The sequence below is a fragment of the Xyrauchen texanus genome, chromosome 3 (assembly GCF_025860055.1).
Source record: "Xyrauchen texanus isolate HMW12.3.18 chromosome 3, RBS_HiC_50CHRs, whole genome shotgun sequence".
In the NCBI taxonomy this organism is placed as follows: domain Eukaryota; kingdom Metazoa; phylum Chordata; class Actinopteri; order Cypriniformes; family Catostomidae; genus Xyrauchen; species Xyrauchen texanus.
In genome coordinates this window covers 11,632,326-11,658,529 of record NC_068278.1, presented here as the reverse complement: position 1 = coordinate 11,658,529, position 26,204 = coordinate 11,632,326, and the positions used below count along the sequence as shown (strand labels likewise).

Here is a 26,204-nt window from a genome sequence, read left to right as displayed (position 1 = left end):
TTTTACAACCTAGATGTAACGTCTCTCTCTCTTCACATGTCCTCTCTGTTTAGAACGCTTACAATTTAGTTTGCCAAACATATACTTATGCCCCTCCCCTTAAGTACGAGCTCCCCATCATTTTACACAACCGCCTGCATCAGGCCATTGTAATTTACCATAAAGTCACAAGCACTTTCATTATAAATAAACTCCCTTCCCAACTGGATTCGTGATGGGGTTAATTCATACTATATAGTTATTTTTAGTTCTGGCTCCAAACTTTGGAACCCCCCTTCTTCTATTTATTAGAACTTCCCTACTCTGTCAACATTTAAATCATCTCTTCAAACATACTTTTTTCCCAGGTTTATTCGTAACTTGATTTCACCATTAGTACAATTATGTTTTTATTTTCTGTTTGGTGATGCTTTGTATTATGTTGATTAGATATTTTCTTTTTTCTATATTTGTATTTAAATTATTTAAAATTGTATTTCATTAATGGTTTTCATTTGTAGGGGGATGTGTTATTTTATGTCTGTTGTACAGCATCTGAGTTAGCACTCAGGGTGCTTTTAACAAACTTGACCTTGACCTTGGCCTAGTTCATATATTCATACTGAGTGCTCCCCTCCTGGCCCAACATATGGGTCGCCATCCCGCAGGACTGCAGTGTCATGTTTCCTCCCTGGAAGGTTATGTTTTGTAGTGAGCCTTGATGGAATTCTTTTCCCCATAAGCATTAGCACACAATGTCAGGTGTACTGAGTTGTAAGAGAACGTCTTGGTTACATACATAACCTTGGTTCCGTAGGACAAAGGGAATGAGACATTGCAAATGCTGGCCTACAAGAGTTAGATTTCTTCTGAGGTGCCAATGCACTCCTTATCCCTCCTTCAGAAAATTCTGAGGAATGGTGTTTGTGCACCTGCTTTTATAGCCGACAGCTTGGCGCCTAAAAGGGCAGGGCTCAAACTACATAGCTGATATTAGACTACTGGCATTATTGTAGAGAGGTTTCAACTAGGCCCTGTGGAAGGACAACTCCCCATATGCGTTAGCATGCAATGTCTCGTTCCTTTTGTCTCAGGGAAATGTAAACGCAGCGTAGTTCTATAGGAAAGACTAGCAGCTGCACATCATCGCAAAAAAATTTACCTTTTATATGTTATTTTAAAAACTTGATTTTGTTAAATGAAACATTAAAAAATTAAACATTGAACAATTGCACATTTTAGGATAATCCAGATATTATCATATGAATTGACAAAATATGATCTGCCTCTTCAAATGTGTAAATTTCACCAAGTACTGCAGATGTTGTTAAAAAAAAGGACAATTTTTTCTGTTTGTGCTTCATTTGTCAACATGTATTTATGGTTTTGTTTAGTGTATTCTTTGTGCAAACACAGTATCATACAAACTAGAACAGTGAATCACAACTCAAATATAAATTGAATTAATACAAAAGTTTGGTTACTTGCTTGAAGAAAAAGTTTATCCATCAGTATCAAGATTTTTTTTTTTTAAAGTCACTGTTGATATTTAAACCCCTAATGAAAATATATACGTCAACAACAGCTCTCTGGCCACTGACCATATGAAATTATTTGAAGAAGGTATACTTTGTCTTATAATTCAAGTAATACAAATAAAGGGTTTGTCCCAACATTTTTTAAGTGTCCCTTTAAAAGGCAAATGCTCTGAGCTTTGGTGGAACACATAATAGAAATGTAACATGTTTAAGCAGTGAAAGGTTTTGGTGTGAGGTGATTTCAAGTGTTATTGTGGCAAAGCCTTGAAAGGCAAAGAGGTTTAAGGAGTCAGGTTATGAAACACATAAAGAGACACACCAGGTGTAAATATAAACATTCTGTTTTTCTTATACTGTTGTTGTCATTAGCACTGCTATAAGTCTACAGACATTTGACAATCCACTTTCAAATACACAAATTCTGCTTTGAATAGAGAAATACATTAAATAAATAGGTAAACAAATCAACATAAATAGATAAATTACATTGATAAATTAACTAAATAGAAATATTGTTGCTATAAAATCCCACATACATTTCCACATGCTTGTATCCTGAATGAGTCTGGCTTCTGCCGAAGCTACCAAACCGTCCCCTCATTCATTTCTGTGGAAGGGACAAACAGTTGATTACTGTATCCATTGCCACTGAGGGAGGTCAGGGATATGAAAGGCGGAGTGGAGTCACACATGTCATTAGAGATACTGTGGATGGAGGTGGGTGCACTGGGCTCTGGGCTGGGAGAGTCCCCTGGGTGGTGCAATATCATCTTGCTGAAGCATTGTGCCTCATTGGAGGGGTGGTGTGCTGCATGATGATGGTGGTCCATGCTCCCTAAAGGGGTTCCTGCTGGGCCAGAGGAGAGTATGAATCCCAGGTCACCAGGAGTCTGGGCTTGGGAGGATGGTGGACCCTGAGAGAAATATTTGTAGTCAGATCCCGGTCCATAGTAGTCACTGTGATAATCTGCAAGAACGTTGAGAGTGAGGTGAGCACACGGTTTAAAGACCCTATGAAATCAAAGTGAGAGTTGTATGGGTTTTATACAACCCCTGCGTTACAAAAGGCATAAACAATGCCTTCGCAAGCACTTCGAAGGGAGAACAATCACGATAGCTATGCTGCAAGGACGTTCCAAAAAGAATTCCCAATAAAAATTACTTACGTTTATTTTCCAAAGTTCTCACTATGGATTGTAAAGTCTTCAAAGGGAATATGGTTTAGGGATGATCACTTCTGAATGGAGTGAGACCCCATGTCTGTTAGCTTTAAGGTCATTACTATATATGCTAGTGTACGCCATAATGTTTGAAAACATTTGCTTTCAACAGATATTTAAAATGCAGTTGATAAGATTCTATTGATTTAATTGCAAAAAAATCATACACTGTAAAAAAAAAAAAAAAAAAGTGGATATGTACAGTTGTTTCCCTAAAGAGCTAATCTGACACTTAAAATTAAAATGTAAAAAAATAAATAAAATAAAAAACACATGGTGTGGGGTTTATATAAAAAAAAAACCAAGGAAACAATTTTCATGTAGAAATAGCTAGTAAATTTAACAGACCATATCGTCAAGTAAAGGCTACTCACAATTCTTGGTGGCTTTAATTAGAAATGCTTAAGTAAACTTATTTTACAATACTCTGTTTTAAGTACATTTTACTCACTCTTTTTTGAGTGGACATTTTACTCAATGGTCGCACTGAATTAAGCCACGCTTTAAAAACTGTACAAGCAATAAACGTGTTTTTACATACTTAGTCATGTACCACATAACACATGGAAGCCTTAAACAGTGAAGCTTAATGCATGCTATGTTGTCCATTAAACAGCATATCCTTGCTTTAATGGCAATAGAAACAATATGCAGAGCGGTGCACACACACCTGAACACTTGGTTCAAAAAACATGATTACGGTAACACTCTACAGATCTTTTTTTTATTTATCATGAATTGGTCATTTTGAGTAGAAAATTAACTTCTGACTTCACAAAACAAAAAATTACCAAACGCAACAACAACAAAAAAAAATAAATAAATAAAAAATAAAAATGGTGTAAATCAACTTGCAATCAGTGCAACCATGCAAGCTCATTAATTATTCTGGGACTGGGGTTCGCCCTCTTTTGTACCCTACATGAAGTAGGCCTACCTGCATTTCTTTTTAACAAAACATTTTTATTGTGTATCCTGAAACTATACGCTGCTAAGCACCAACAGATCAGGACCTAGCAGTGTAACTTTAGTACTTGAAAATGCTCATAGATTAAAGAGTGCTCGAATAATCATACAGCGCTAAGAGCATCATAAGGACACAGACTTATGCAGACACTTGCAGGACAAATGCGAAATTACTCCTGATTTATTTTAAACACCTATAGCTACACTTTATGCTCGTTTAATATCAGTATAGGTTTTATTTTAATTAATTTTTAACCAAAAGGCTAATAATAATATTAATAATAATCATAATGAATGCAAATATATGGTTGGTCAATATTGGATGAACAGATAAATAAGTAACAAATAAAAAAGTTATTTGTGGAATAGTTGGTAACAACAAACACAAAAGATGTGGGATAACTGTTGCAGAGAACTGTAAAAATTACAATCAGAGAAAGAAGGAAAACGTCAATAACTTGATGCCCTGCATGAAAATTGTCCATCCAGTATATTGGCTCCTCATCTCCTCTTCCTTTCTTACACCTTAGGGCACTATCGCCCACACCACATGTTGTGGTGGTTTACTTTTAGGAGTAAAAAACAGATTTGATTGGAGAATGTCCCTAAAGTGCAGCTTCCACTCATCTCCTTATTTTGCACTCTGCAATAACACTATGGACCTTTTTATATTCAATGAATGCTTGTCATTAGCAGGACCATACACAAGGCCTCTGCTGTCATTCAGGAAGATTTAATCTCGATCCACAGAGAAATGTTTTAAAACTAAATATTAAAATGCACATCTGATGAACGAAGCAGCGATTGTGTAAAATAAATAAATCGTTCTGCACAAAATGATTGCAAAACAAAATGCAGTTATGTGGTGAATTAAGTAGCAATTAAAGCGCATCCTCGCACCTTCATGTTAAGTGCAGTTTTGGGAAACGCACGTAGAATCTCGAACTACCGTTTGTAAAATCGCTTGTAGGAAACTCTGCGAGCCTGAACCGCTAAAATCAATCGTTATGAAACGAGGGATAGGGCCTACTTTGTTTTCAGTCAATTTTAAGATTTGAATTTCAAAAAAATATAACATTTAAGACATTTAGTTGGATAATTTTTTCATCAGGAAAAAAAATATGATTGTGCAATTTTTTTTTAAAAAACTTTATTTATAAAAAAATATAAATGTCCTGTCGTTCATAAAGCAATAACTCGATATATATTTATATAAACATACAGAGAGAGATATATATATATATATATATATATATATATATATTTTTTTTTTTCTTCATTAATGAATATAAACTCACCCCCATGATAGGAGAAATGTCCGTTTGTCATGAGCTCTCCTGGTTCCAGTCGGTCGGCGTGCAGCGCTCTCATTCTCCTCGGGCTGCGGAAGAACATGTGACGTCTGGCGCCCAGCGCGCTCAGCTGCTTCATGCGCCTCTCTTTAGAGCGCCGATTCTGAAACCACACCTGCACACCAGAACACACAGTATACACACTCACAGATGGGATGGGACCTTCGTTTAGAAAATACGAAACACCAAAGCCGTTTATCTGACAGCCACAATGGCTAATTTTGTTTGTAGCCTACATTGTAGGCTTGGCCTACAGCACGCGAAAAAAAATTGCTATTTTGCAGATTTATTCAGAAGCACATGCCTGGATATCGTTAATCCATGAGAAGTCAAATTCAAAGAAACGAAGAAAGAGAATTCGGTGTTAACCGTCGCAGTTTGTATTTTCTACACTTGTTATAATTCCTGCCACAGAAATGCTCCACGTTCGTGTTATAATAAATGTGTATTCTTTGCAGACTTGCCTGTATGACTCGCATGTTAAGGCCCGTCTCCTGTGCCAGCTGCTCTCGTATGTGTCTGGTGGGTTTAGGTGTGGCGGCGAATGCAGCTTTCAGCGTCTCCAGTTGTTTGGCTTTGATAGTCGTGCGCGGCCCGCGACGTTTCCCGCCCAGATTCTGCTCGTCGTTTTCGTTGTTGCAAATCTCTTTGTCGGACAGCTGTCCGCTTTCAGAGTCTTTACAATCATCTTGTGGATCCTGAGATTCTGGAGATAGGCTCGGATCACTGCACGTAGTAACTGTAATGAACATACACATATATAATGCGCAATTAGCCTCTAATTTCAAATGCGACATCGACTCTTAGAATGAATATAGGCTACTAAACTATAGACAAACTATATAATGTATTTAGGCCTTGAGAAATATTGGCCTTGAATTATAGACCCTAACAAGAATTTGAAACGGTGCGACTCTCAGAAAAAAGGTATAACAGGGCTAAACGGGGCACGCTTTATTTTCTCCCAAAACCGCAACAAAAACCATCAGTAGGCTACTTTCCTAAACACCTGTTTGTCACTATGAACTGCAATGTCTAAAGTTTAATTTTAAGGTCATTTGATCTAATATTTAACCATTTTGAAAATGTTACAAATCTATGTAGCCAATGAGAATCACTGAAATTATAATTTTTTATGTTGGACAAAATATTTATAATTTTCATTTTGGTACAAGTGATTAAATAAAACGTGTTTTTTTTTTGTTTTTTTAAACAACTGTCCAATAAGTGGAAGAATAGTGTTTAGGGGGAAAATATTTGTTATGAAAAAGTTTCAAAGTGGGCTCACCTTTGCAATGGAGATTTATTTGTTTATAGATCACTAGAGATGTTATGAAATTCCAAATGTGATTGAAATGAACAGAAAATGGTTAATCCTTTTCTGAATGTTTATTTTGAATAAGCATCTTACTGTCTCAAAAGTAGTTCTCCAAGTTAACTTGCCCTATAACTACAGTATTGTCCCTATATTTACAAGATATACCTTTACACCCTTGGGGGCCTTTTACCTCTTGCACCTTAAAAAAAGAAGAAAAAAATAATAATTTTACTCAAAAGGCTATTTCTTCTCAAACAAATTGTGTTGCACCATCAATGTTCTATATAAAGAAAAAAACATTTTTTTTCAATCTTAATACACTTTCTGACCAGACAATTTTCTTAAGGTGTGCCTTTAGCCCCTTTATACCCAACCGTCAAAGGTACAAATACGTCACTGGAGTGGTACCCTTAAGGAGATCTAAAGGAATCTAAGTTTTTCTCCGAGATATATAAATGTAGCTTTAAATGTTCACAGTAGGTCCATATGCTAAAAAAATACCAAAAATGAGTTCTGCATTGTAACTAGGGGTACAAAAAGGTCCCCTTCAGGGTGCCACCCCGGTTATGGTCCTTGTACCTTTACCCTTTTTTCTAAGAGAGTGCTGTTCATAAAATCCATCTCAATTACAAGGCTCAAAGTTACTCACTTGACAGGAGGTTTGTGTCTTTTCCCATGCTGTTGTTCATGTAATCCTCCTTGCAGACAAATTTATATTCATCTAGTATGTACAATTCCTCGCCCGTGGAAAGCTGTTTGTTGCACATGATACAGGTGAAACAGTTCAGGTGAAAGATTTTGCTTCGCGCTTTCCGAACGAGATCATTGGGCGAGATCCCCTGCGCGCAACCTCCACATTTAGTGCCATAACGTCTGTTGTGAAGAGACATCATACAATAAATAAAAAATGAGAATATCAAATAACGAAAAAAAATAAAAATTATATATAGGCCTATATATATTATATATATAAAGTGTGTTACTTTTTAACATAGCCCGTGCGAAACATTGTCTATTTTATTTATCATGTGTTTTCATAGAAGTATTCTCAAAGTATAGTTCAAAAGGGATTTTATTTTTATTGTATTAAATATTTGCATTCCTGCCCCATCTTTTTATATATTTTCTATAGTTGGCTAAGCTTATGTAGCCTATAGGTCTAGGCCTATGTCGAGGTAAATGCGTTTTGATTTGCTAATTTATATATTAATTTAATGAGTCGCTAATTTAAATATTCATCAGGCCTACATTTATTAGGTATTGCTTTGATAGAATTTATTAACAGAATATACCCTTCCCAACTGCGCACGAGATAATAACACATTATTTTGAATTTGTATTTATTATTCTGAATGCACGTCTATGGCTTTGCTCTCGAACTCATTCTTAATTCAAATCCACTTATCACATCTTTACTCGCGCTTTTGCAAACAAACGCGCGTGCCGCGAGAGATTGAGGCGAGGCAGGGCGTAATCCTCATCTCTCTGTCTGACACTCACCTTGTAAACAAAGAGAAATCTTCTTTCAGCCTGTCGCGTAGCAAGTTGTCAACTGTTTGGAGGGTGTGTGTGTGTATATTCAATGTGCACCTTTCTAATTTATAGTGATTTTTTAAAATTGAAATGGAAAGACTTAAGCTGTTAAAACACTTGAAAAAAAAAAAGTTTTTCTAAACAGTAGATCAAAAATAGGGTTTCATGTGGTAACATCTGAATTAACTGTTGTTGCTGTTTGTTTTAAATATTAGGCTTATTTAACTATAACTAAACCAACCTGACCATATTATGTTTTACAGTGCTTTATTTGGCGTATTTATAACCAATGACTTATTTTAGGGGTTTTGGAGATCTAGGCTTATATATATATATATATATATATATATATATATATATATAGTCGGTATGGATCTTAAATATCCTGTGGAGTTTTCTTTTATTCAAATACTCACCTGAAAAAGTCGATTTTGCAGTAGAGTCGTCCTTCTCTTGAAAAGCATCTATCAGTTAAATTACATTTACAGTCACAACACTGCACGCATTTGGCATGCCAGGCTCTATCCAAGACGTTGAGCAAAAATCTGTCCAGAATAGGCCTCTCGCATCCAGCACAGTGGACCATATTTTGTGACTCCAGTCACTGTGTTTCTGTCCTTGGTAAAAGACAAAAATCTGCTCGATGTGTTCCAGAAGTTCGAGAAAACTATGTGGTCCTCGATCCAAGTGCACCGAAAGTCACCAAAAAGGCACACATTGAATATAAAGTAGCATCCAAATATTTCTCTTAAAGATGATCAGTGATCGTCAACTCCTCGTTAGAAGATTTAACATGCGTGGATCTTATAGTAGCCTACAATTGAAAATAACAAAAACAAACTGTCGTTGAAGTGTTGATTAATCTCACGTGGAATACTTACAAAATGTTCAAATTTGAGCGCGCGGTATTTCCAAAGCTCCCAACGCAGGAACGAACAATGAACGGTTCAAAACGCGTTAGTTTGGCCGTTTCTAAAAAGTTCAAATGAAAGATTTCAAAGCGTATCACGTATATCCCTGGTTCTTGTGTGTCATTTCCAGTTTCACCTCGCACTGCTTCAGTCCTGGCATGCGTTTGGACGCCGCCGTGAGTCCATATTCCCTGCGATATGACGTCATGATGGAACTGAACCAATCAAATAACAGTAATTTAGTGAAAATTGGTTCCCCTCCAATTTCAGCACAAATTGAGCATTACCCAAATAAACTTGAGACAGAATTGTACATAGTAGTCAAAATGAGTAGCTAAAATTATTTTGACCACTAAGAAACCATTTTTCTGTGCTTCAACATGAATGGTAATTTATTCATATTTTTTTTTATTTTTATAGAATAATGCATATTATTTTAACAGGTTTTAACAGAAGGATACGTTTTGAATACGTTTGTCCTAACTCAAATAAACACATAGGTACACTGAGAGGCTGGGACATATGGATTTGTAAATCTCGGTATTGGAAAGTCATTCTAAATACTGAGTATGGAGCTGACACACTTGTTATAGTCAACATTTCTTTTCAGAAAATACTTTGAAGGATGTATTGTGCAAGGTATCCACAAAACTTTTAGAATTTTTATCACAAATACATTTGAAGAATAGTATAGATTTTATTATTATTTTTTCTGTATACATTTTTTACAACATTTTATATAATATTTATCTAGTTTTATTTTATTGCTTTATTTATTGCTTTATTTATTTATTTCACCTTGTTCATCTATAGGATAATGATTTAAAGAACAGATCTAATGATTCAACTAATCACGTTGTTATCAGTATTATTATTATTATTAATACTATTATTAATATTATTATTATTATTATTATTACTATTATAATTATTAGTAGTAGTAGTATTACTATTATATTATTATTATTTTACCTTAGGCCATTGAAGCATATCAGTTTTTCTAAATTGTTAAAACACTAAACCCCATTCTCTGAACCAGATGCTCAGAGCCCTAATCCCATTGGTCGAATCAATTAATCTTTTTTTTTTTTTTTGCAAAACTCTAAACACATTTTCACTCACTAAAACACATTTCACACTGTGATGCACTTGTGTTGCAAAACAGTTAACACGGGCAGTTGTGTTTAAAAGCTAAACACAACTACAACACAGTTGTCATCATTAACACACAACTCAAAATTGCTCACGCTTGTTTCTACAGTAATAATGTAATAACGTGATGCTGAGGCAGAATGAATCTCTCTTTAACTTAGATTTTACAGTTGCATAACATTTTTGAGTGAGTGTAATGTAATGTGTTTTTCATTTACAGTTTTCTTTGTTCTTTGGGGTTTGCTGTTGGACTACTGTATATTTACAGTATGCGAGTGCTGAATATACTGTATTATTTGCAGTATTTACAGTATACAATATATTCACTGTACCACTGTAAATTATGATGACTATACTTTTTTGACAGTAATAGCGAAATGCGCTCACAATATACAATAAACATGGATGCTGTGTTCTCCATTTTCTGATGTAGTGTCTAATAAATGCTCTGTAGTGTTTATATATTGACTTGATGTGTGAATGATCTGAAAGCATTGTTTGATTTTGAGCACAGATGAAATGGTTTGGAGGAGATTGTTTGATTTTGCCAGAAGAGTCAGGGGTTTTGTGAATATAGTTTGAAGATATGCTTTTGTGTTTAAAATTGTGAGAAAATGGGTGCTTTCAAGAAATGTGTCAAGCAATTGTGAAAACTATAACAAAGGATGATTAACAACAATATTTGCTAACCAGGATGAGGTATCTGGAATATAAAGTAGTTGAGTATAAACTGTGTGTGTGTGTGTGTGTGTGTGTGTGTAGTGTGTGTGTTCAAGCAGAGTGATCAAGAAATTCTGCACAATTCAGACTACATGACCTCGACTGCCATGTGGGAAAAGAGGGGCATGGCAGTTATTCTTCACTACGGGTGAGAGGGCAAGGATCACTAATGATTATAATATAAAGTCCCCGGCTGCTGGGAGATATTACAGCACAATGGGCAGCGCACAGGGAGCAATCTGCGGATCTGGGAAGCGAGAGATAGCAGATATTCTATGCTATAGAACAGACAGGGAACAAGCCTCATGCCTGTATGCTACAGATATCATTAGACGTGGGATTTGATCTTTAACAATGGAATGAGGAAATATGTTCTCATGAATTTATTGTTTGATCAAGTCATACATGTGCATTATGGGGAATCTAATAACGATGAAAAGTAATAGAAAAATCTTGTGATGCTACAAAATGATCATCAATTTAAGAGTGTTGCCGTAAAGAACATCAATACGCTTCCATACATAAAGGTTCCATAAAGGGGTTTTCAGCCTAATAAGGAGAACCTTTTTAAATTATATGGATCTTTAGAAATCCAGATGGATTAATGAACACAGGAAAGTTTAACTTTCCCTGTTAACAAATGATGCACTCTCTAATAGCACCATTGGGGATCTCTGACTTGTAGCAGAGACATTTTACAGTTTTATTTTGTTTAATTGGATACACACAGTGACTGAAACAAATCAACAATTCATCAATTTCTCTTACTAATGTGTCAGAAACATATACACATTCTGCAAAACTGTTCATTTGCTGTTCTCATGCATTCTATTTGCAAAACTCTTCACACAACTCTCAGCAGTCCAGCACAAGTGTCATTGTGAATACATGTAATATGCAGTAAATACAGCGTAATCAAATATTAAAGGAGTATAAACTGATGCTTTGTGTGTGCAACAGAAATACATTTCTGATTGCGATTTTAACAGGATGATTTAGTTTTGACTGCTGTGTGTAAAGTTTTTGGAAATGTGGTATTTTATAATGGGGTTTGTGTATGTCGTTTGAGGAAATGGGTCAATGATTCTGTAAAATGTGTGTATCCAATTAAAAAATAAAACTATAATGCTAAAAAGCCTTTTAAGGTTCCATAAAGCACAGGTGTACAAAATCTTAACTCCCCTTAATAAATTGACTCTAAATTATTAATATCAAGAAACCCTCCTTTTTTACAGTAATGTAAATGGTCTACACTTATATAGCGCTTTTTTAACCTTAGCAGTTTTCAAAGCGCCTTACACTGTGAACTCACACACACACACACACACACACAGTTGTGTTTCCATGTTTTATGGGGACTTTCCATAGACATAATGGTTTTTATACTGTACAAACTTTATATTCTATCCCCTAAACCTAACCCTACTCCTAAACCTAACCCTCACAGAAAACTTTCTGCATTTTGACATTTTCAAAAACATAATTTAGTATGATTTATAAGCTGTTTTTCCTCATGGGGACCCGACAAAATGTCCCCACAAGGTCAAAAATTTCGGGTTTTACTATCCTTATGGGGACATTTGGTCCCCACAAAGTGATAAATACACGCTCACACACACACACACACACACACACACACACACACACACACACACACACGATGGTAGAGCAAGGCTCTAGCCAGCCATTGGGAGCAACTTGGGGTTTAGTGTCTTGCCCAAGGACACTTCGGCATGTGGAGTCATTTGGGCCAGAAATGAAATCACCAACCCTGCGATTAGTGGCCAACCCGCTCTACCAACTGAGCCACAGCCGCCCCTTCAAGACAACATCGCCCCTTCATATCAACAAGCATTTTCTATCTTCAAAAAACCAACAAGCCAACACAAGAAACATATATAACTACAAATGGTTCTTGATAAGAAGAAAGTTTTTTGAAAGAACCAAGGGTGCAGCATATAATCATTAAATGACATTTATCTATAAGAGCTTAATTCATTATATGTGAGTTCTGCAGAAGACAAATGTGCAAACTAATAAGTGACCATAAGACTAATTAAAAACATCAATTATTATATTGACTAGATACAAAGATATCCGGAAATGATTTGGTAATACAAAACCATTTACAACCTATTAACTTGTTTGTCAATAAATTAGGGACTATTCAATGTACATATGGACACAGAGCCTCAGAAGAATAGACTTTATTTTATTGCCTTGATCTGAAATAAGACATGGCTTGATTCTCACCAGGATGGTGGTATCTCACCAGTGTCTGACCTGCACTTTTATGTCCACAGTATATGTCAAGCAGATGAAACATATAATCACAAGAAAGGTTTGTGTTCAGTCCATGAAGAACACAACTGATAGTAAAACTTTGTCTTGTGTGCTTGAATGGGTGTCAAGAAATGGTGCAGGAGGCATCTTCAAAACAACCAAATAAATCAAAGACCATGAGCATCTTGTTTCACCTTTTTCGCCATTGCTTTAGTTTGAAGACAAAAAATATGTACAATCAAACTTGCATAAAAACAGTTTGAATCCTTCACTACTTCTCTTGTCTATGCAGTCAGATTGGAAGAGACAGTCGCAGATAACCTGACCCACTGCATTCAGCCTCTGTTGCTGCTAGATATGAGGCAGAGCTCCCACTGTTTGTTTTGGATTCCACTTTATCTCATTAGCGCGTGTTAATTACTGCTAATTGGTTGAACAGGATGAGATGGCAACCCAGAGGGACCATTCATTCACATAATTTGTGGAATACATAATTGATTATGATTTACCAAATAAAATCACTTAGCACAGTTTAAGCCACGTACTGGTGGTTTTGAATGAATGTGTTATGTTTTTAAACATCTACACTATATGGAAACTTAATCCACACTTGAACATGCATGCATTTCAATACATTAGATAACAAAATATCAACCCAAGCACAGGAATCTGCAAACAATTGATGCTAGAGCTTTTTTCGGATCTGTAACTTCTCTTTTCATTGCCATTTTTGCAATTCATTTTTAGTGGATGTATGAAGTCACTTACAGTACCTCCAAGTTCACACAGGTTTTAGTTTATCACCTTAAATATGGACAGGTTTGATAACTCGAAAGTTTCCAAATAGAGCACAACATTGCTAAAAGTATTTGAATAATTTGAATGAAAATTATTTGAAGTGATACAAATTGTCTTTAAAGCTTTTTATTTCAACAGGTCTCTGGAATACTCTATTCTAATGGCGGCATTTAGCGGTCTAATATTTCTGAGTAACAGCTGCACATCCGGGGATTAATTCCTATCTCAAAGGTCATCCAGGTATTGCGAGTCATCTTTCCCACATTGTGATCTCTGCAAGTAAACTAATAGATTAATTTCAACTCATATCAATGTTTCTTGTCTATTAGTTATTTGGCAAATAGTACTGTAATAAGCTGGACAATGAGCAGTAAGATGGTCATTTTCACAAAATAAACACCAACAGAACAGCAATTTCTTTCTTCTCAAATAATAACATAATTTCAATGGAGATCAATTTTTCAAATCCATTCATTTATTTTAATTGGTTAGTAGCCATGTAATAACCAGGCAAATGTACAGTAAGCCAGTTGTTATCGCAAAATAAACCCCTTTAGGGTGATACAAGTTCCCTCTGCTTCGCATTGGGGTCCCGATCACCCTGCCAGGTTTATTTTGCGATAACAATTGGCTGATTGTTCATTATCCCTTTCCACCTATGGAGAAAACTAATTTTTACTTTCGGAACCAGATTGTTCTATATAAATGTGTTTATGCTATTGTTTTTTTTTTTTTTTAAATAACTACCACTTGGTTTGATATTTTATTATTTAATGCTTTGCCATTTGTGGATTTTTGGGTAAATTCCTTAAAAAAAGAAATCCAGTTCAGATTACTAAATAGTAATCCAAATTTTTAATCAGTGTTGGAGTGTTGAGTGGTAGCAGACTGTAATACTCAATGCATGTTAAGGGTGTAATGGTTGAGCGGTCTCCCGTCCACCAGAGGGAGCCCTCACCTGAATTCTGAACAATGTCACTTCCTGTTTCCTGCCATGTCACTTCCTGTTTGTCATATATATATATAAGCAGTGCTTTCACACACCCATATTGCGAAGTATTGCCAGTTCATCTGCCTCACCAAGCATTTCTCTACTACTGCCTCATATCATCAAATGAACCCATGCAAATCAGGCGTACGAGGGTGCCCGAGGAGGAATGCCATCGCAGGCGAAATGAGGGGTTATGTTTCTACTGTGGTCAACCAGGACATCATTGTAACACATGCCCACATAGATACAGTGCATCAGTTGGATATTCTACAAGGGTGAGCATCACATATGATTCTGTTTCCAGTCAGAATTTTACTCTTCCTGTAACAATTTTTGTTGAAAACAACAAATCATGTGTTACATCGCTAGTGGATTCAGGAGCTGCACTGAACCTCATTCATCATCAACTAGTTACCAAATTCAATATTACCACGATACCATGTATTCCTCCCGTCCAAATCACTGCAGTGGATAATGCACCCATAGGCACAGGTCAGATAACCCATAAAACTATCCCTATTAGGATTCAATTTGGACTTTTCCATGTCGAGATCATAACCCTCTATGTCATCACCTCTCCTCACCACCCCATTACAGTGAGGAAAATAAGTATTTGAACACCCTGCTATTTTGCAAGTTCTCCCAGTTGGAAATCATGGAGGGGTCTGAAATTGTCATCGTAGGTGCATGTCCACTGTGAGAGACATAATCTAAAAAAAAAAAATCCAGAAATCACAATGTATGATTTTTTAACTATTTATTTGTATGATACAGCTGCAAATAAGTATTTGAACACCTGTCTATCAGCTAGAATTCTGACCCTCAAAGACCTGTTAGTCTGCCTTTAAAATGTCCACCTCCACTCCATTTATTATCCTAAATTATATGCACCTGTTTGAGGTCGTTAGCTGCATAAAGACACCTGTCCACCCCATACAATCAGTAAGAATCCAACTACTAACATGGCCAAGACCAAAGAGCTGTCCAAAGACACTAGAGACAAAATTGTACACCTCCACAAGGCTGGAAAGGGCTACGGGGAAATTGCCAAGCAGCTTGGTGAAAAAAAGTCCACTGTTGGAGCAATCATTAGAAAATGGAAGAAGCTAAACATGACTGTCAATCTCCCTCGGACTGGGGCTCCATGCAAGATCTCACCACGTGGGGTCTCAATGATCCTAAGAAAGGTGAGAAATCAGCACAGAACTACACGGGAGGAGCTGGTCAATGGCCTGAAAAGAGCTGGGACCACCGTTTCCAAGGTTACTGTTGGTAATACACTAAGACGTCATGGTTTGAAATCATGCATGGCACGGAAGGTTCCCCTGCTTAAACCAGCACATGTCAAGGCCCATCTTAAGTTTGCCAATGACAATTTGGATGATCCAGAGGAGTCATGGGAGAAAGTCATGTGGTCAGATGAGACCAAAATATAACTTTTTGGTCATAATTCCACTAACCGTGTTTGGAAGACGAAGAATGATGAGTACCATCCCAAGAACACCACCCCTACTGTGAAGCATGGGGGTGGTAGCATCATGCTTTGGGGGTGTTTTTCTGTACATGGGACAGGGCGACTGCACTGTATTAAGGAGAGGATGACCGGGGCCATGTATTGCGAGATTTTGGGGAACAACCTCCTTCCCTCAGTTAGAGCATTGAAGATGGGTCGAGGCTGGGTCTTCCAACATGACAATGACCTGAAGCACACAGCCAGGATAACCAAGGAGTGGCTCTGTAAGAAGCATATCAAGGTTCTGGCGTGGCCAAGCCAGTCTCCAGACCTAAACCCAATAGAGAATCTTTGGAGGGAGCTCAAACTCCGTGTTTCTCAGCGACAGCCCAGAAACCTGACTGATCTAGAGAAGATCTGTGTGGAGGAGTGGGCCAAAATCCCTCCTGCAGTGTGTGCAAACCTGGTGAAAAACTACAGGAAACGTTTGACCTCTGTAATTGTAAACAAAGGCTACTGTACCAAATATTAACTTTGATTTTCTCAGGTGTTCAAATACTTATTTGCAGCTGTATCATACAAATAAATAGTTAAAAAATCATACATTGTGATTTCTGGATTTTTTTTTATTAGATTATGTCTCTCACAGTGGACATGCACCTACGATGACAATTTCAGACCCCTCCATGATTTCTAAGTGGGAGAACTTGCAAAATAGCAGGGTGTTCAAATACTTATTTTCCTCACTGTATATTAGGATACCCATGGCTATCACTCCATGATCCATTGATCTCCAGGAGAAAAGGGGAATTGCTGCATTGGTCACCATTCTGTCAAGAGCATTGTCTGACCACTAAGTTAATAGTACCATGCCTGACCACGAGAGTGGAGAGCCCCCAGTCTAACGTCCACCCTCACATCCCCAAGGAATATTCTGAATTCATAGAGGTATTTAGCAAAGACAAAGCCACCCCACAGACCTTGGGACTGTGCCAGAGACTTGCTACCCGGTTCATCTCCCCCTAGAGGCAAGGCTTATCCTCTATCACTCCCAGAAACGCAGGCAATGGAGTATTACATATAGGAGGCAATAGCATCAGGCTTCATCCATCCCTCTACGTCACCAGCCACAGCTGGGTTTTTCTTTGTGGAGAAGAAAGATGGTGGACTCCGACCATGTATAGATTACAGAGCTTTGAATGCTATCACAGTCAAATACCGCTATCCCCTGCCATTAGTCCCATCTGCCCTAGAACAACTAAGAGAAGCCAAGATCTTTACTAAGTTGGATCTCAGAAGTGCCTACAACTTGGTACGCATCAAGGAAGGAAATGAGTGGAAGACTGCATTTATCACAACTAGGGGGCACTATGAGTACTTAGTCATGCCAAGACAGTGCTCAACCGTCTACTCCATCATCAGCTCTATGTGAAAGCAGAAAAATGTGAGTTTCACACCATGACCACAACCTTCTTAGGATAAAACATCAGCCCCAAGGGAGTAGAAATGGATGAGTTCAAAATCAAGGCAGTCACTGAGTGGCCAGCCCCCACAACCTTCAAGGAATTACAACGATTTCTTGGGTTTGCAAACTTTTACAGGTGGTTCATAAGGAACTACAGCATTGTTGCAGCCCCTCTCACTGCATTACTCAGAGGAAAACAGAGGAAGTTGACTTGGCCTGAGAGTGCACAAGGTACAAGTCTAGTTTCACCACTGCCCCCATTTTGAAACACCCAGATCCAGCCCTCCCCTTCATACTGGAAGTGGATGCTTCAGACTGTGGCATCGGAGCTGTACTTTCCCAGCGTCAACTCCACCCATGTGCTTTTTTTCCCTGGAAACTCACCTCTGCAGAGACTAATTATGATGTAGGCAACAAGGAACTGCTGTCCATCAAATCTGCCCTAGAGGAGTGGAGGCACTGGTTGGAGGGATCCAGGCACCCGTTTCAAGTCATTACTGACCACAAGAACCTGGAATATATTAAGAGTGCCAAGAGAATGAATCCACAATAGGCCAGGTGGATTAAATTTTACTGATACCTATCATCCAGGCAACAAGAATGGCAAAGCAGATGCCTTATCACGAAGACACGATCCAGTTCATTCCTCGCCTATCCCAGAACAACAAGATGAACCTCCAACTTCGGAATGTCCTCCCAATAGACATTAGGTACCCCAAAATCTCAGACAGAGGGTCTTACAGTGGGTGCACACTTCCCTAGGCTCTGGTCACCCAGGAATTCAAAGAACGGCGACATTGGTACGTAAATCTTTCTGGTGGCCCACTCTCCTCCATGATGTTACTAATTATGTTAATGCCTGCCATGTCTGTGCACAAATCAGAACCCCCCCGTCTACTCCCTGCAGGGCTGCTGGAACCTCTGCCCATCCCTCAACGACCTGGTCAAATCTAGCAGTAGACTTTATGACAGATCTCCCTAAGTCCATGGGTTTCACTGCCATCTATGTCATTGTTGATTGTTTTTCCTGTTGTCTGATTCCCATGAAAGGTCTACCCACAGCTATGGAGACTGCAGAGGTCCTGTTTAACCACGTTTTCAGGGTGTATGGACTCCCAGATGACATAGTCTCAGACCGTGGACCACAGTTTACATCACTTGTATGGAAGGCTTTTTGTCATCATTTGAATATCAATATCAGTTTAACCTTTGGTTATCACCCTCAGGCAAACGGTCAAGTGGAGAGGGTAAGTCAAGAAATTGGACATTACTTACGCTCCTATTGTAGTCGCGAATAGCACCATTGGAGCACTTTCCTGCCACGGGCTGAGTATGCTCAGAACTCCCTCACACATTCATCCACAGGACTAACCCCTTTTCAATGTGTTCTGGGTTATCAGCCACCACTGTTCCCTTGGTCAGGAGAACCATCAGAGGTGCCGGCAATGGATGACTGGATTAGGAAGAGTGAGAGAGTGTGGGACAGCGCTCATGTCCAGCTTCAGAGAGCCATCAGGAAACAGAAAATTCAGGCCGACTGCCGGAGGCGTCCCCACCATAATTACAAACTGGCCAGATGTTATGGCTTTCTACGAGGGATCTACGACTAAGGCTACCTAGTAGGAAGCTCAGTCCAAGGTACGTAGGTCCCTTTAAGATACTAAGACATATAAACTCGGTGACCTATAGACTAGAGCTTCCTGCTGATTACGTATCTCTCCTTCCTTCCATGTATCCCTCCTGAAACCTGCACATCCTGCACTGGAACCTGTAACCACTGAATCCACACCACCTCCACCTATGGAGATCGATGGATCCCCTGCCTACCTTGTCCGGGAGATCCTAGATTCCCGAAGGAGGGCTAATCAACTACATTATCTTGTGGACTGGGGTTACGGTCCTGAAGAGAGATCCTGGGTAGCAGCCTCAGACATCTTGGATCCCTCACTCATCAGGGACTTCCACCGTAATCATCCAGATCGACCGGCACCCAGGCCAAGGGGACGGCCCAGGAGGAGAACACCAAGAGGTGTTCCTAGAGGGGGGGATTCTGTAATGGTTGAGCGGTCTCCCGTCCACCAGAGGGAGCCTCACCTGAATTCTGAACAATGTCACTTCCTGTTTCTTGCCATGTCACTTCCTGTTTCCTGCCATGTCACTTCCTGTTTGTCATACATATAAGCAGTGCTTTCAAACACCCATATTGCGAAGTATTGCCAGTTCATCTGCCTTACCAAGCGTTTTCCATTGCCCATTGTTTATGTCTCATGTTATAAACTTTTTGTCTGTTTATCTGGATTACGTGTTTTGGATCGTTGTTTTGCTTTGTCGCCTGTTTGGACTGCCTGCCTCTTGTTGAATTACTGCCTGTTATTTCGACTTCGTCTCTCTGCTCAGTTCTTTGGATTGTTTGACTGTTTATTGTCGTTGACAATAAAGAACCTCTGCAACATGGATTCTAACCAGTCTCCAGTAATGGGTTTGTTACAAAGGGCTATTCTCAGTGTAAAGTAGGATGAAGAGAGATCCCCATGGCAACCTTTTGTCAAGAGAGAGTTTGATCTGCTTATGACTGCTTAGGTGCAGCGGGGAGCAGGTTTACTATGTGTGCAGTATACAAGGTTGCCCTCCATGTAGAAGTTTTATCTCAAAGAACTAATGTTGAATTGAAGCTGAGTGGATGTAATAATAAGAAACCTTACATTAAGACGGCTCATCTTCAATTTGACAAATTACAGCATAGTGACAATATATTTTAAAGCATGATGAAACCACAAGAAATGTACAAGAACGTATGTGCTTTGATAGTCACTCCTGACAGATAGCTGGTTGAAGAGTTTGTCAAGAATATTTGGACTTTCTATGTGAATAAGACTGATACACTGTGTGCAAAAAGGGGAAAAAAAGAAAAAAAGGGGAGAAAAAAATGGGGAGAAAATAAGTGAAGGGTACGTTCAAACTGTAATGCTGTGCTCTCTTTAGAGAGCCCACATTAAGATCTTTGTCTTTTGTAGTGAGTAGTGCATAGAAATGATCACTTTCAATTGAAATTCACCCTATATAATACATAGCATGAGGGGTTGAATCAATGCTGTTGCAAGCGTCACTTCCCATTTGCCCCCTGATTACAGGCTTTAGGGGGAGCAAGGTAATAAGGCAAACATATTTGCTCCTCTCTTTCCTTTCTTCTGTTTAAGCGATGAATGTTAATGTTGTTGTTGTTTTAAAAGGTTTCCTTTCTCATTGTTGGCTTTTTCGCACTTTTTGGCAAGGTAGGTCAGGATTATTTCCCATTGTAACATTGTGACCTTGCTTGCCTTAATGCTTCAGTGCCTGGTCAACATATAGTCCAAAGTGTGTTGGTATGTTTTTTTTTTTTCTTTTGAGAAAGAATGGTCAGTGGCAATTATTTGTCTAATGGTGTTTATGATCATGCAGTATTTAATATTATGTTATTTTCTTTTAGGAACTGCAATTGCGCCACTGCTGTTTCTTTTTCTTTGCCCTTTTCTTTAAATATAATTTTTGTGACTTTATTTTGTATGGTATGCTATTTGATTGCTTTTGAAGCAATATTTATTTTTTGATTTCTTAATTTACTGAGGTTGATTTTGTTTTAATTGAATGGTTTATTTGTATACATTTCTGTCAGAATACGAAGAGACCTTTTATTCCCATTTAGTGGACTCCTTTGGGATTATCGGTTGGATTGCGGGTGTTGGCTCCTTGATGGTGTGGATTCCCTCCCTCTGCACTGCATGCTGCATACTGCATACATGATACACTTACTGTGTGTTGCACTTGCATGTGTGTGTGTGTGTGTGTGTGTGTGTATTTTCTTTGTTTGACAGGCACTACTATTGGTGAATTCTTCTGGGTTTTAATGCTAGTTGGCACCCCAACCGGTTTCCCATGCGTCCTCTTACACTGCTGGATATTAGTAGGTACATTTTTATGGTGTTTTAGAGTTGGTATTTTATCTTAAAAGAATAAAATATCAGAATAAAGTATTTTGTATTTGAAAATCCATAATTTTTTTTTTAAGTACATTTCTTTTTCTGAATGCATATTAATCAACATTAATAAAAATAAATGTGTACGTGAACCTGAGAAACGTGTCTCTGCTCTCCTGCTTACACACAAATCTTTGTAATTCGGTCAACTGTTAGTGTTTAACAATATTCCCTGGGTGAGATTACCAAGGTGGCGTGGTCAGGCTATTGGGCTCAAGGGAAGTCCTTGTAATTCCGATTGTCCACTCGTGCTACAATCTGGCGCAGTCGGCAGGGTGTGAGAAAAGCAGTTTTCACAGTGTTTTTGAATAGTTACGTTTTTGTTAATTTCATTGTTTGTAGGGGCAAAGAAGGGGGGAAAAAAGAAACAGCAGTTGGCTATTTAGGAAAAGAACCTTCCAGGACAGAGTGTGTAATCCTTCCTGCAAGTGGTGACTGGTGTAAAGGACTTTTCTTCTATTGATCACAGAGATTGAGAATGATTAGTTGTACATAATCTCATAGTTGTGCAATTGAGAGTGTACAATGAATGACTTATGCAAGATCTGACTGAGGTAGCAGCACCCCCAGTGATCGCTTCTGCTTCTAACAATTCAGTTTTGCCTACACCTGCTGTGGTCCCAGAGCATCTTTTGTATGTGCCACAGGAGAGAAAATGCCTGTATTCCGTGACAACATTGGGTTAATGGCTGAATGGATTGATGAAGTACGTGCAACAGCTTAATTAACTTTCTGAACCTTTATTTCTTTTCAAGGGGCATCTAGGTGCAGTTTACTCCCTCGTAATGATCCAATTATATGCAGACATGCCAGCAACTAGGCCATTTTGCTACTAGATGTGACAATGAACATGTTGTTTCTCAGGGTCAGCATACCCAGCCTCGACCTGGCCTGGATATACCTTATGTTGGCTTTGTTGAGGTTGATGTTCAAGTGCTAGGCAAGGCCATTTCTAAGTGAGTAATTTTGGTAGTAGAAGATCCTCCAGTGTGCAACTTCAGTGCCTGGAGTGTTGGATATGAACTTTATAAGGAAATGTTATACTGAATTATTTGGGCAATATGACACTTCTCTTTTTGATCTTCCTCAGGTTCAGTTCTCTAAGTGTACCAGTGAGCTAGCTAAAGTTAGGGGTAGATATTCCATCCCTATATTTTCTTTATCTACCACTGCATTGTTTGAGCCATCTACAGAATGCAGCTTTCTGTCCGCAGGGGTAATACTCTTCCCAACTATGGTTAAAGTTTTGAGGGGCACAGCTTATGTTCCAGTAGTGAATGTTAACATGACCGCTGCTAAACTCTGACCCTGATGCATACTTGGCATGTTGCATTAGGCACATATTGAAGGATACCTGCAGGAATTTCTGAAGACCTTAATAAACCAGAGGGCAAAAATTTGCTACTGTGAATTCCCATGTTGGTCTGGTAGACAGAATGCAGGACCTTGGTCAGTCAGTGGACTTGCAGGCCCTGTCCAAGTCAGAACAGTTAAAGGTGAGAGATTTTTTTTAACAAATATTCTTCTGTGTTTTCATCTCATGATGGGGATTTAGGGTGTACTAAACTTAAAGCTCATGAAATCCCTTTAGTTGATGATGTGCCAAAGGGTACAGACGTATTCCTCTTCTGATTATGACACAGTTAAGGACCACATAAGTCAACTGTTGGAGGCTCAGGTGATTCGGGAGAGTTGCACTCCCTATGCAGCCTCCTGCAGTCCTTCTAAAGAAGGATGGCAGCCTATGTATGTGTGTGGACTACTGGCAGTTATATAGGAAAACACGTCGGGATGTCTTTCCTTTACCATGTATCGAAGAATCTATGGATGATCTGTCTAGTGCTAAGAGGTACTGTACCTTGGATTTGGCCAGTGGATATAATCAGGTGCCAGTGGCCAAGAAGGATTGAAGACTGCCATCTGCACACCCTTTGGCCTATTTGAATTTAACCATATGCCCTTTGGTCTCTGTAATGTGCCTAGTACATTCCAGGGACTCCATTATCTCCATTGTATCGTCTTGTTGCTGACCATAGTGGTACTTATACTAGAAAAGGGGCAGGAAAACCGATAGGAGCTGCCTGGCTGAAAATTTGAGGAGAGTTTAAATAACCTTAAAGCCTGTCTGACCACAGTCCTGATCTAATCAGTGCAGGATCTTTGAAAGTGCCCTTCTCCAAATAGAGCACCATGATCACCAGGTTCATGATTTTAGAGAAGGCGAGCTGGTCTATCTCCAGGCTAATGACATCCAAGGTAGAGCAAAAATCCAAGATGTGTGGACCTACTGTCCATAAGGTGGACAAAGCCCCCAAAGAAGGTGGGACTGTATATTCCATTTTGCCCATTCATGGTCAAGGTAATGTTACACACGTTCAGTGTTCACCATACCCATCTTAAATCTGAACCTGTTGATATACCTTTTGCTGTCAGGGCTGCATCTGTTGGACCTAGTTCCCCAGTGAATAAGGAGGAATTAGATGGTGATTGGTGGATGATTTCTCCATCTGAAGGAGAGGTCCCTAGTACAGGTACCATTGATGAGCCTTCCCTGCTTCCATCAATAAGAGAACCGGTGGCTGTCAGAACTGCTGCTGGTGTGGTCAGGCCAGTAGCTATTGGGCTCAAGGGAAGCCCTTGTAATTCACAATGTCCACTTGTGCTACACCTGCATCAGGCCAGTCCAAACCGATAGCCCAAATAATTACTGCAGAAAACAACTAGATTTTGAAAATCTTCTGAAGAAAATGTGTGGTGCTTGATTGTGCAAAAGTTGACACCAAAATGTTAGGGTGTTGCGTGTGGTTCCTGGGGTGTTCTAGGTAGTTAAGGGTTCTTTGCGTGGTTGCTTACTGGCACATGTCACAAAAGCCCACCAGAATTTTCTGATATTCCAGTCCCTAGATATGTACAGTGCACAATAGCATGGATTATTTTTATCAGCATTGTTATGGTGCTTTTCAAATTGTTTTTGTCCCACTGCAAAGAGCAAATAAGCAATCATTTATATAGCAACGAGTAAATGATGACAGTGATTTTCAATCAATTTCATTTTAAAATGTTGCCTTGGCTAAGGTATTGAAATCCTCTGAAATTCATTCAACACGGCTTCAGAGTGCCATTTGGTAATGTAGGGCCAAGGAGGACGTTTTGGTGGCACAGGCAAAGTCACTGTAGGGACATATCGATATGACAGTGTGTTGAAAATAGATAACTATTCCTTTCTCTACAATGAGAGAGGCGTCATAGCAGCTCTCCTTTGCTGTGTAGCCCAAAGGTTGGTGAGACGGTGGTCTTCTGGCAGTGAGAGGACCCTAGGGACTCAGTGCCTGGAGCCTACTGATGATGGAGATTGATACAGGCAGAGGCGCAGACGCCCCAGACATTCAGCAAAATTAAAAGGCTATTTTGTCAGGTTGTAAAAGAACAGAATGGAGCAGAGGTTGATGGGCTTCCCCTCCTCCTTTCTTCTCCGTGTGCCTCTTTAGTGTCATCAGGCCCTCAGGGACAAGAACCGTTGCATGCCTTTTACTCTCTCACTCTCTCTCTCTCATGTTGTCTCACTCTGTCTTGGAAATGCACATAGACAAGAACAGGCAAACAGACACAGACTACAAAACAACAAATACAAAAAATACTGTTTAGTAACACGGTATATTGAAAAACCTTAAAGGAATGTTCTGAGATCAATATAATTAAAATTTTACCTATGGCATTTTGTTGGCTACCACAGATAAACATTTGGACTCATCCCTCAGACAAGCAAAGTCTATGGGGCAAGCTGATGCTATCAAGTATAGCCATTTGACCTTAAAATGATGTATGTTAACATGAGAACATTGTGATAAAATCACTTATTAAACTTGTTTGTGCAAATTTATATCAAATCTTTCAACTCCTGTCATGAATTTGGAAGCTTTCATATGTGCAATGATATAGGGGTTACAGAGATAAAAATACACCCAAAGACAGGAATTATATTAGTAACATATAACTAGAAGTTCTTGCACATGGAAATTAGTTCCCCTGCAAAAAATAATGATTCAGACAACCTAACATTCAAATACACATTTTTGGAAGAATTCATAACAAGAATATGAGCCAAAGTCCTTTTCAATTTAAGTCAGTCACTAGGTGGCCATCTTTGGAACGTTCCCGAGCCACTATTTTCTGTGGACACAACTGGCATAAAAGCACAGCTCCTATCTACTTGAATGGGGACAGACTGAAATCTCCAAAATGGATGTTACATTTTACGATTAAAAAACAGTACATTTATGGTATCTTAATTAGTCAAAAATAGTATCTTAAAGTGTGCTTCTTTAGCTCAGATCATGTAAAATTTTTTTTTACTTGTTTAGTTAATGCTCATGAGTGCTCACGAGGTTGACTGAAAGGTGATCTCTGCATCTAAAAGGTGATCGGCTCATTTGCCAGTGGGGCAGGGCTTCCTTTTCTACATCTATTTGGTTTTCCAATTTGTCCCATTAATTTTAATACCAGTGGTCCATC

At 38.7% G+C, this 26,204-nt stretch overlaps 1 protein-coding gene across 1 annotated transcript; it reads right to left on the bottom strand.

Moving 5' to 3' along the window:
* Positions 1-2,098: 2,098 nt before the first annotated feature.
* LOC127632663 (LIM/homeobox protein Lhx1-like) lies at positions 2,099-8,492 on the bottom strand. Its single transcript, XM_052111380.1, has 5 exons — positions 8,323-8,492; positions 7,023-7,246; positions 5,520-5,794; positions 5,002-5,170; positions 2,099-2,484 (listed from the first exon to the last, which is right to left on the bottom strand). Exons 1-5 carry the CDS (start codon positions 8,490-8,492, stop codon positions 2,099-2,101), a joined length of 1,224 nt encoding a protein of 407 aa, XP_051967340.1.
* Positions 8,493-26,204: the final 17,712 nt, after the last annotated feature.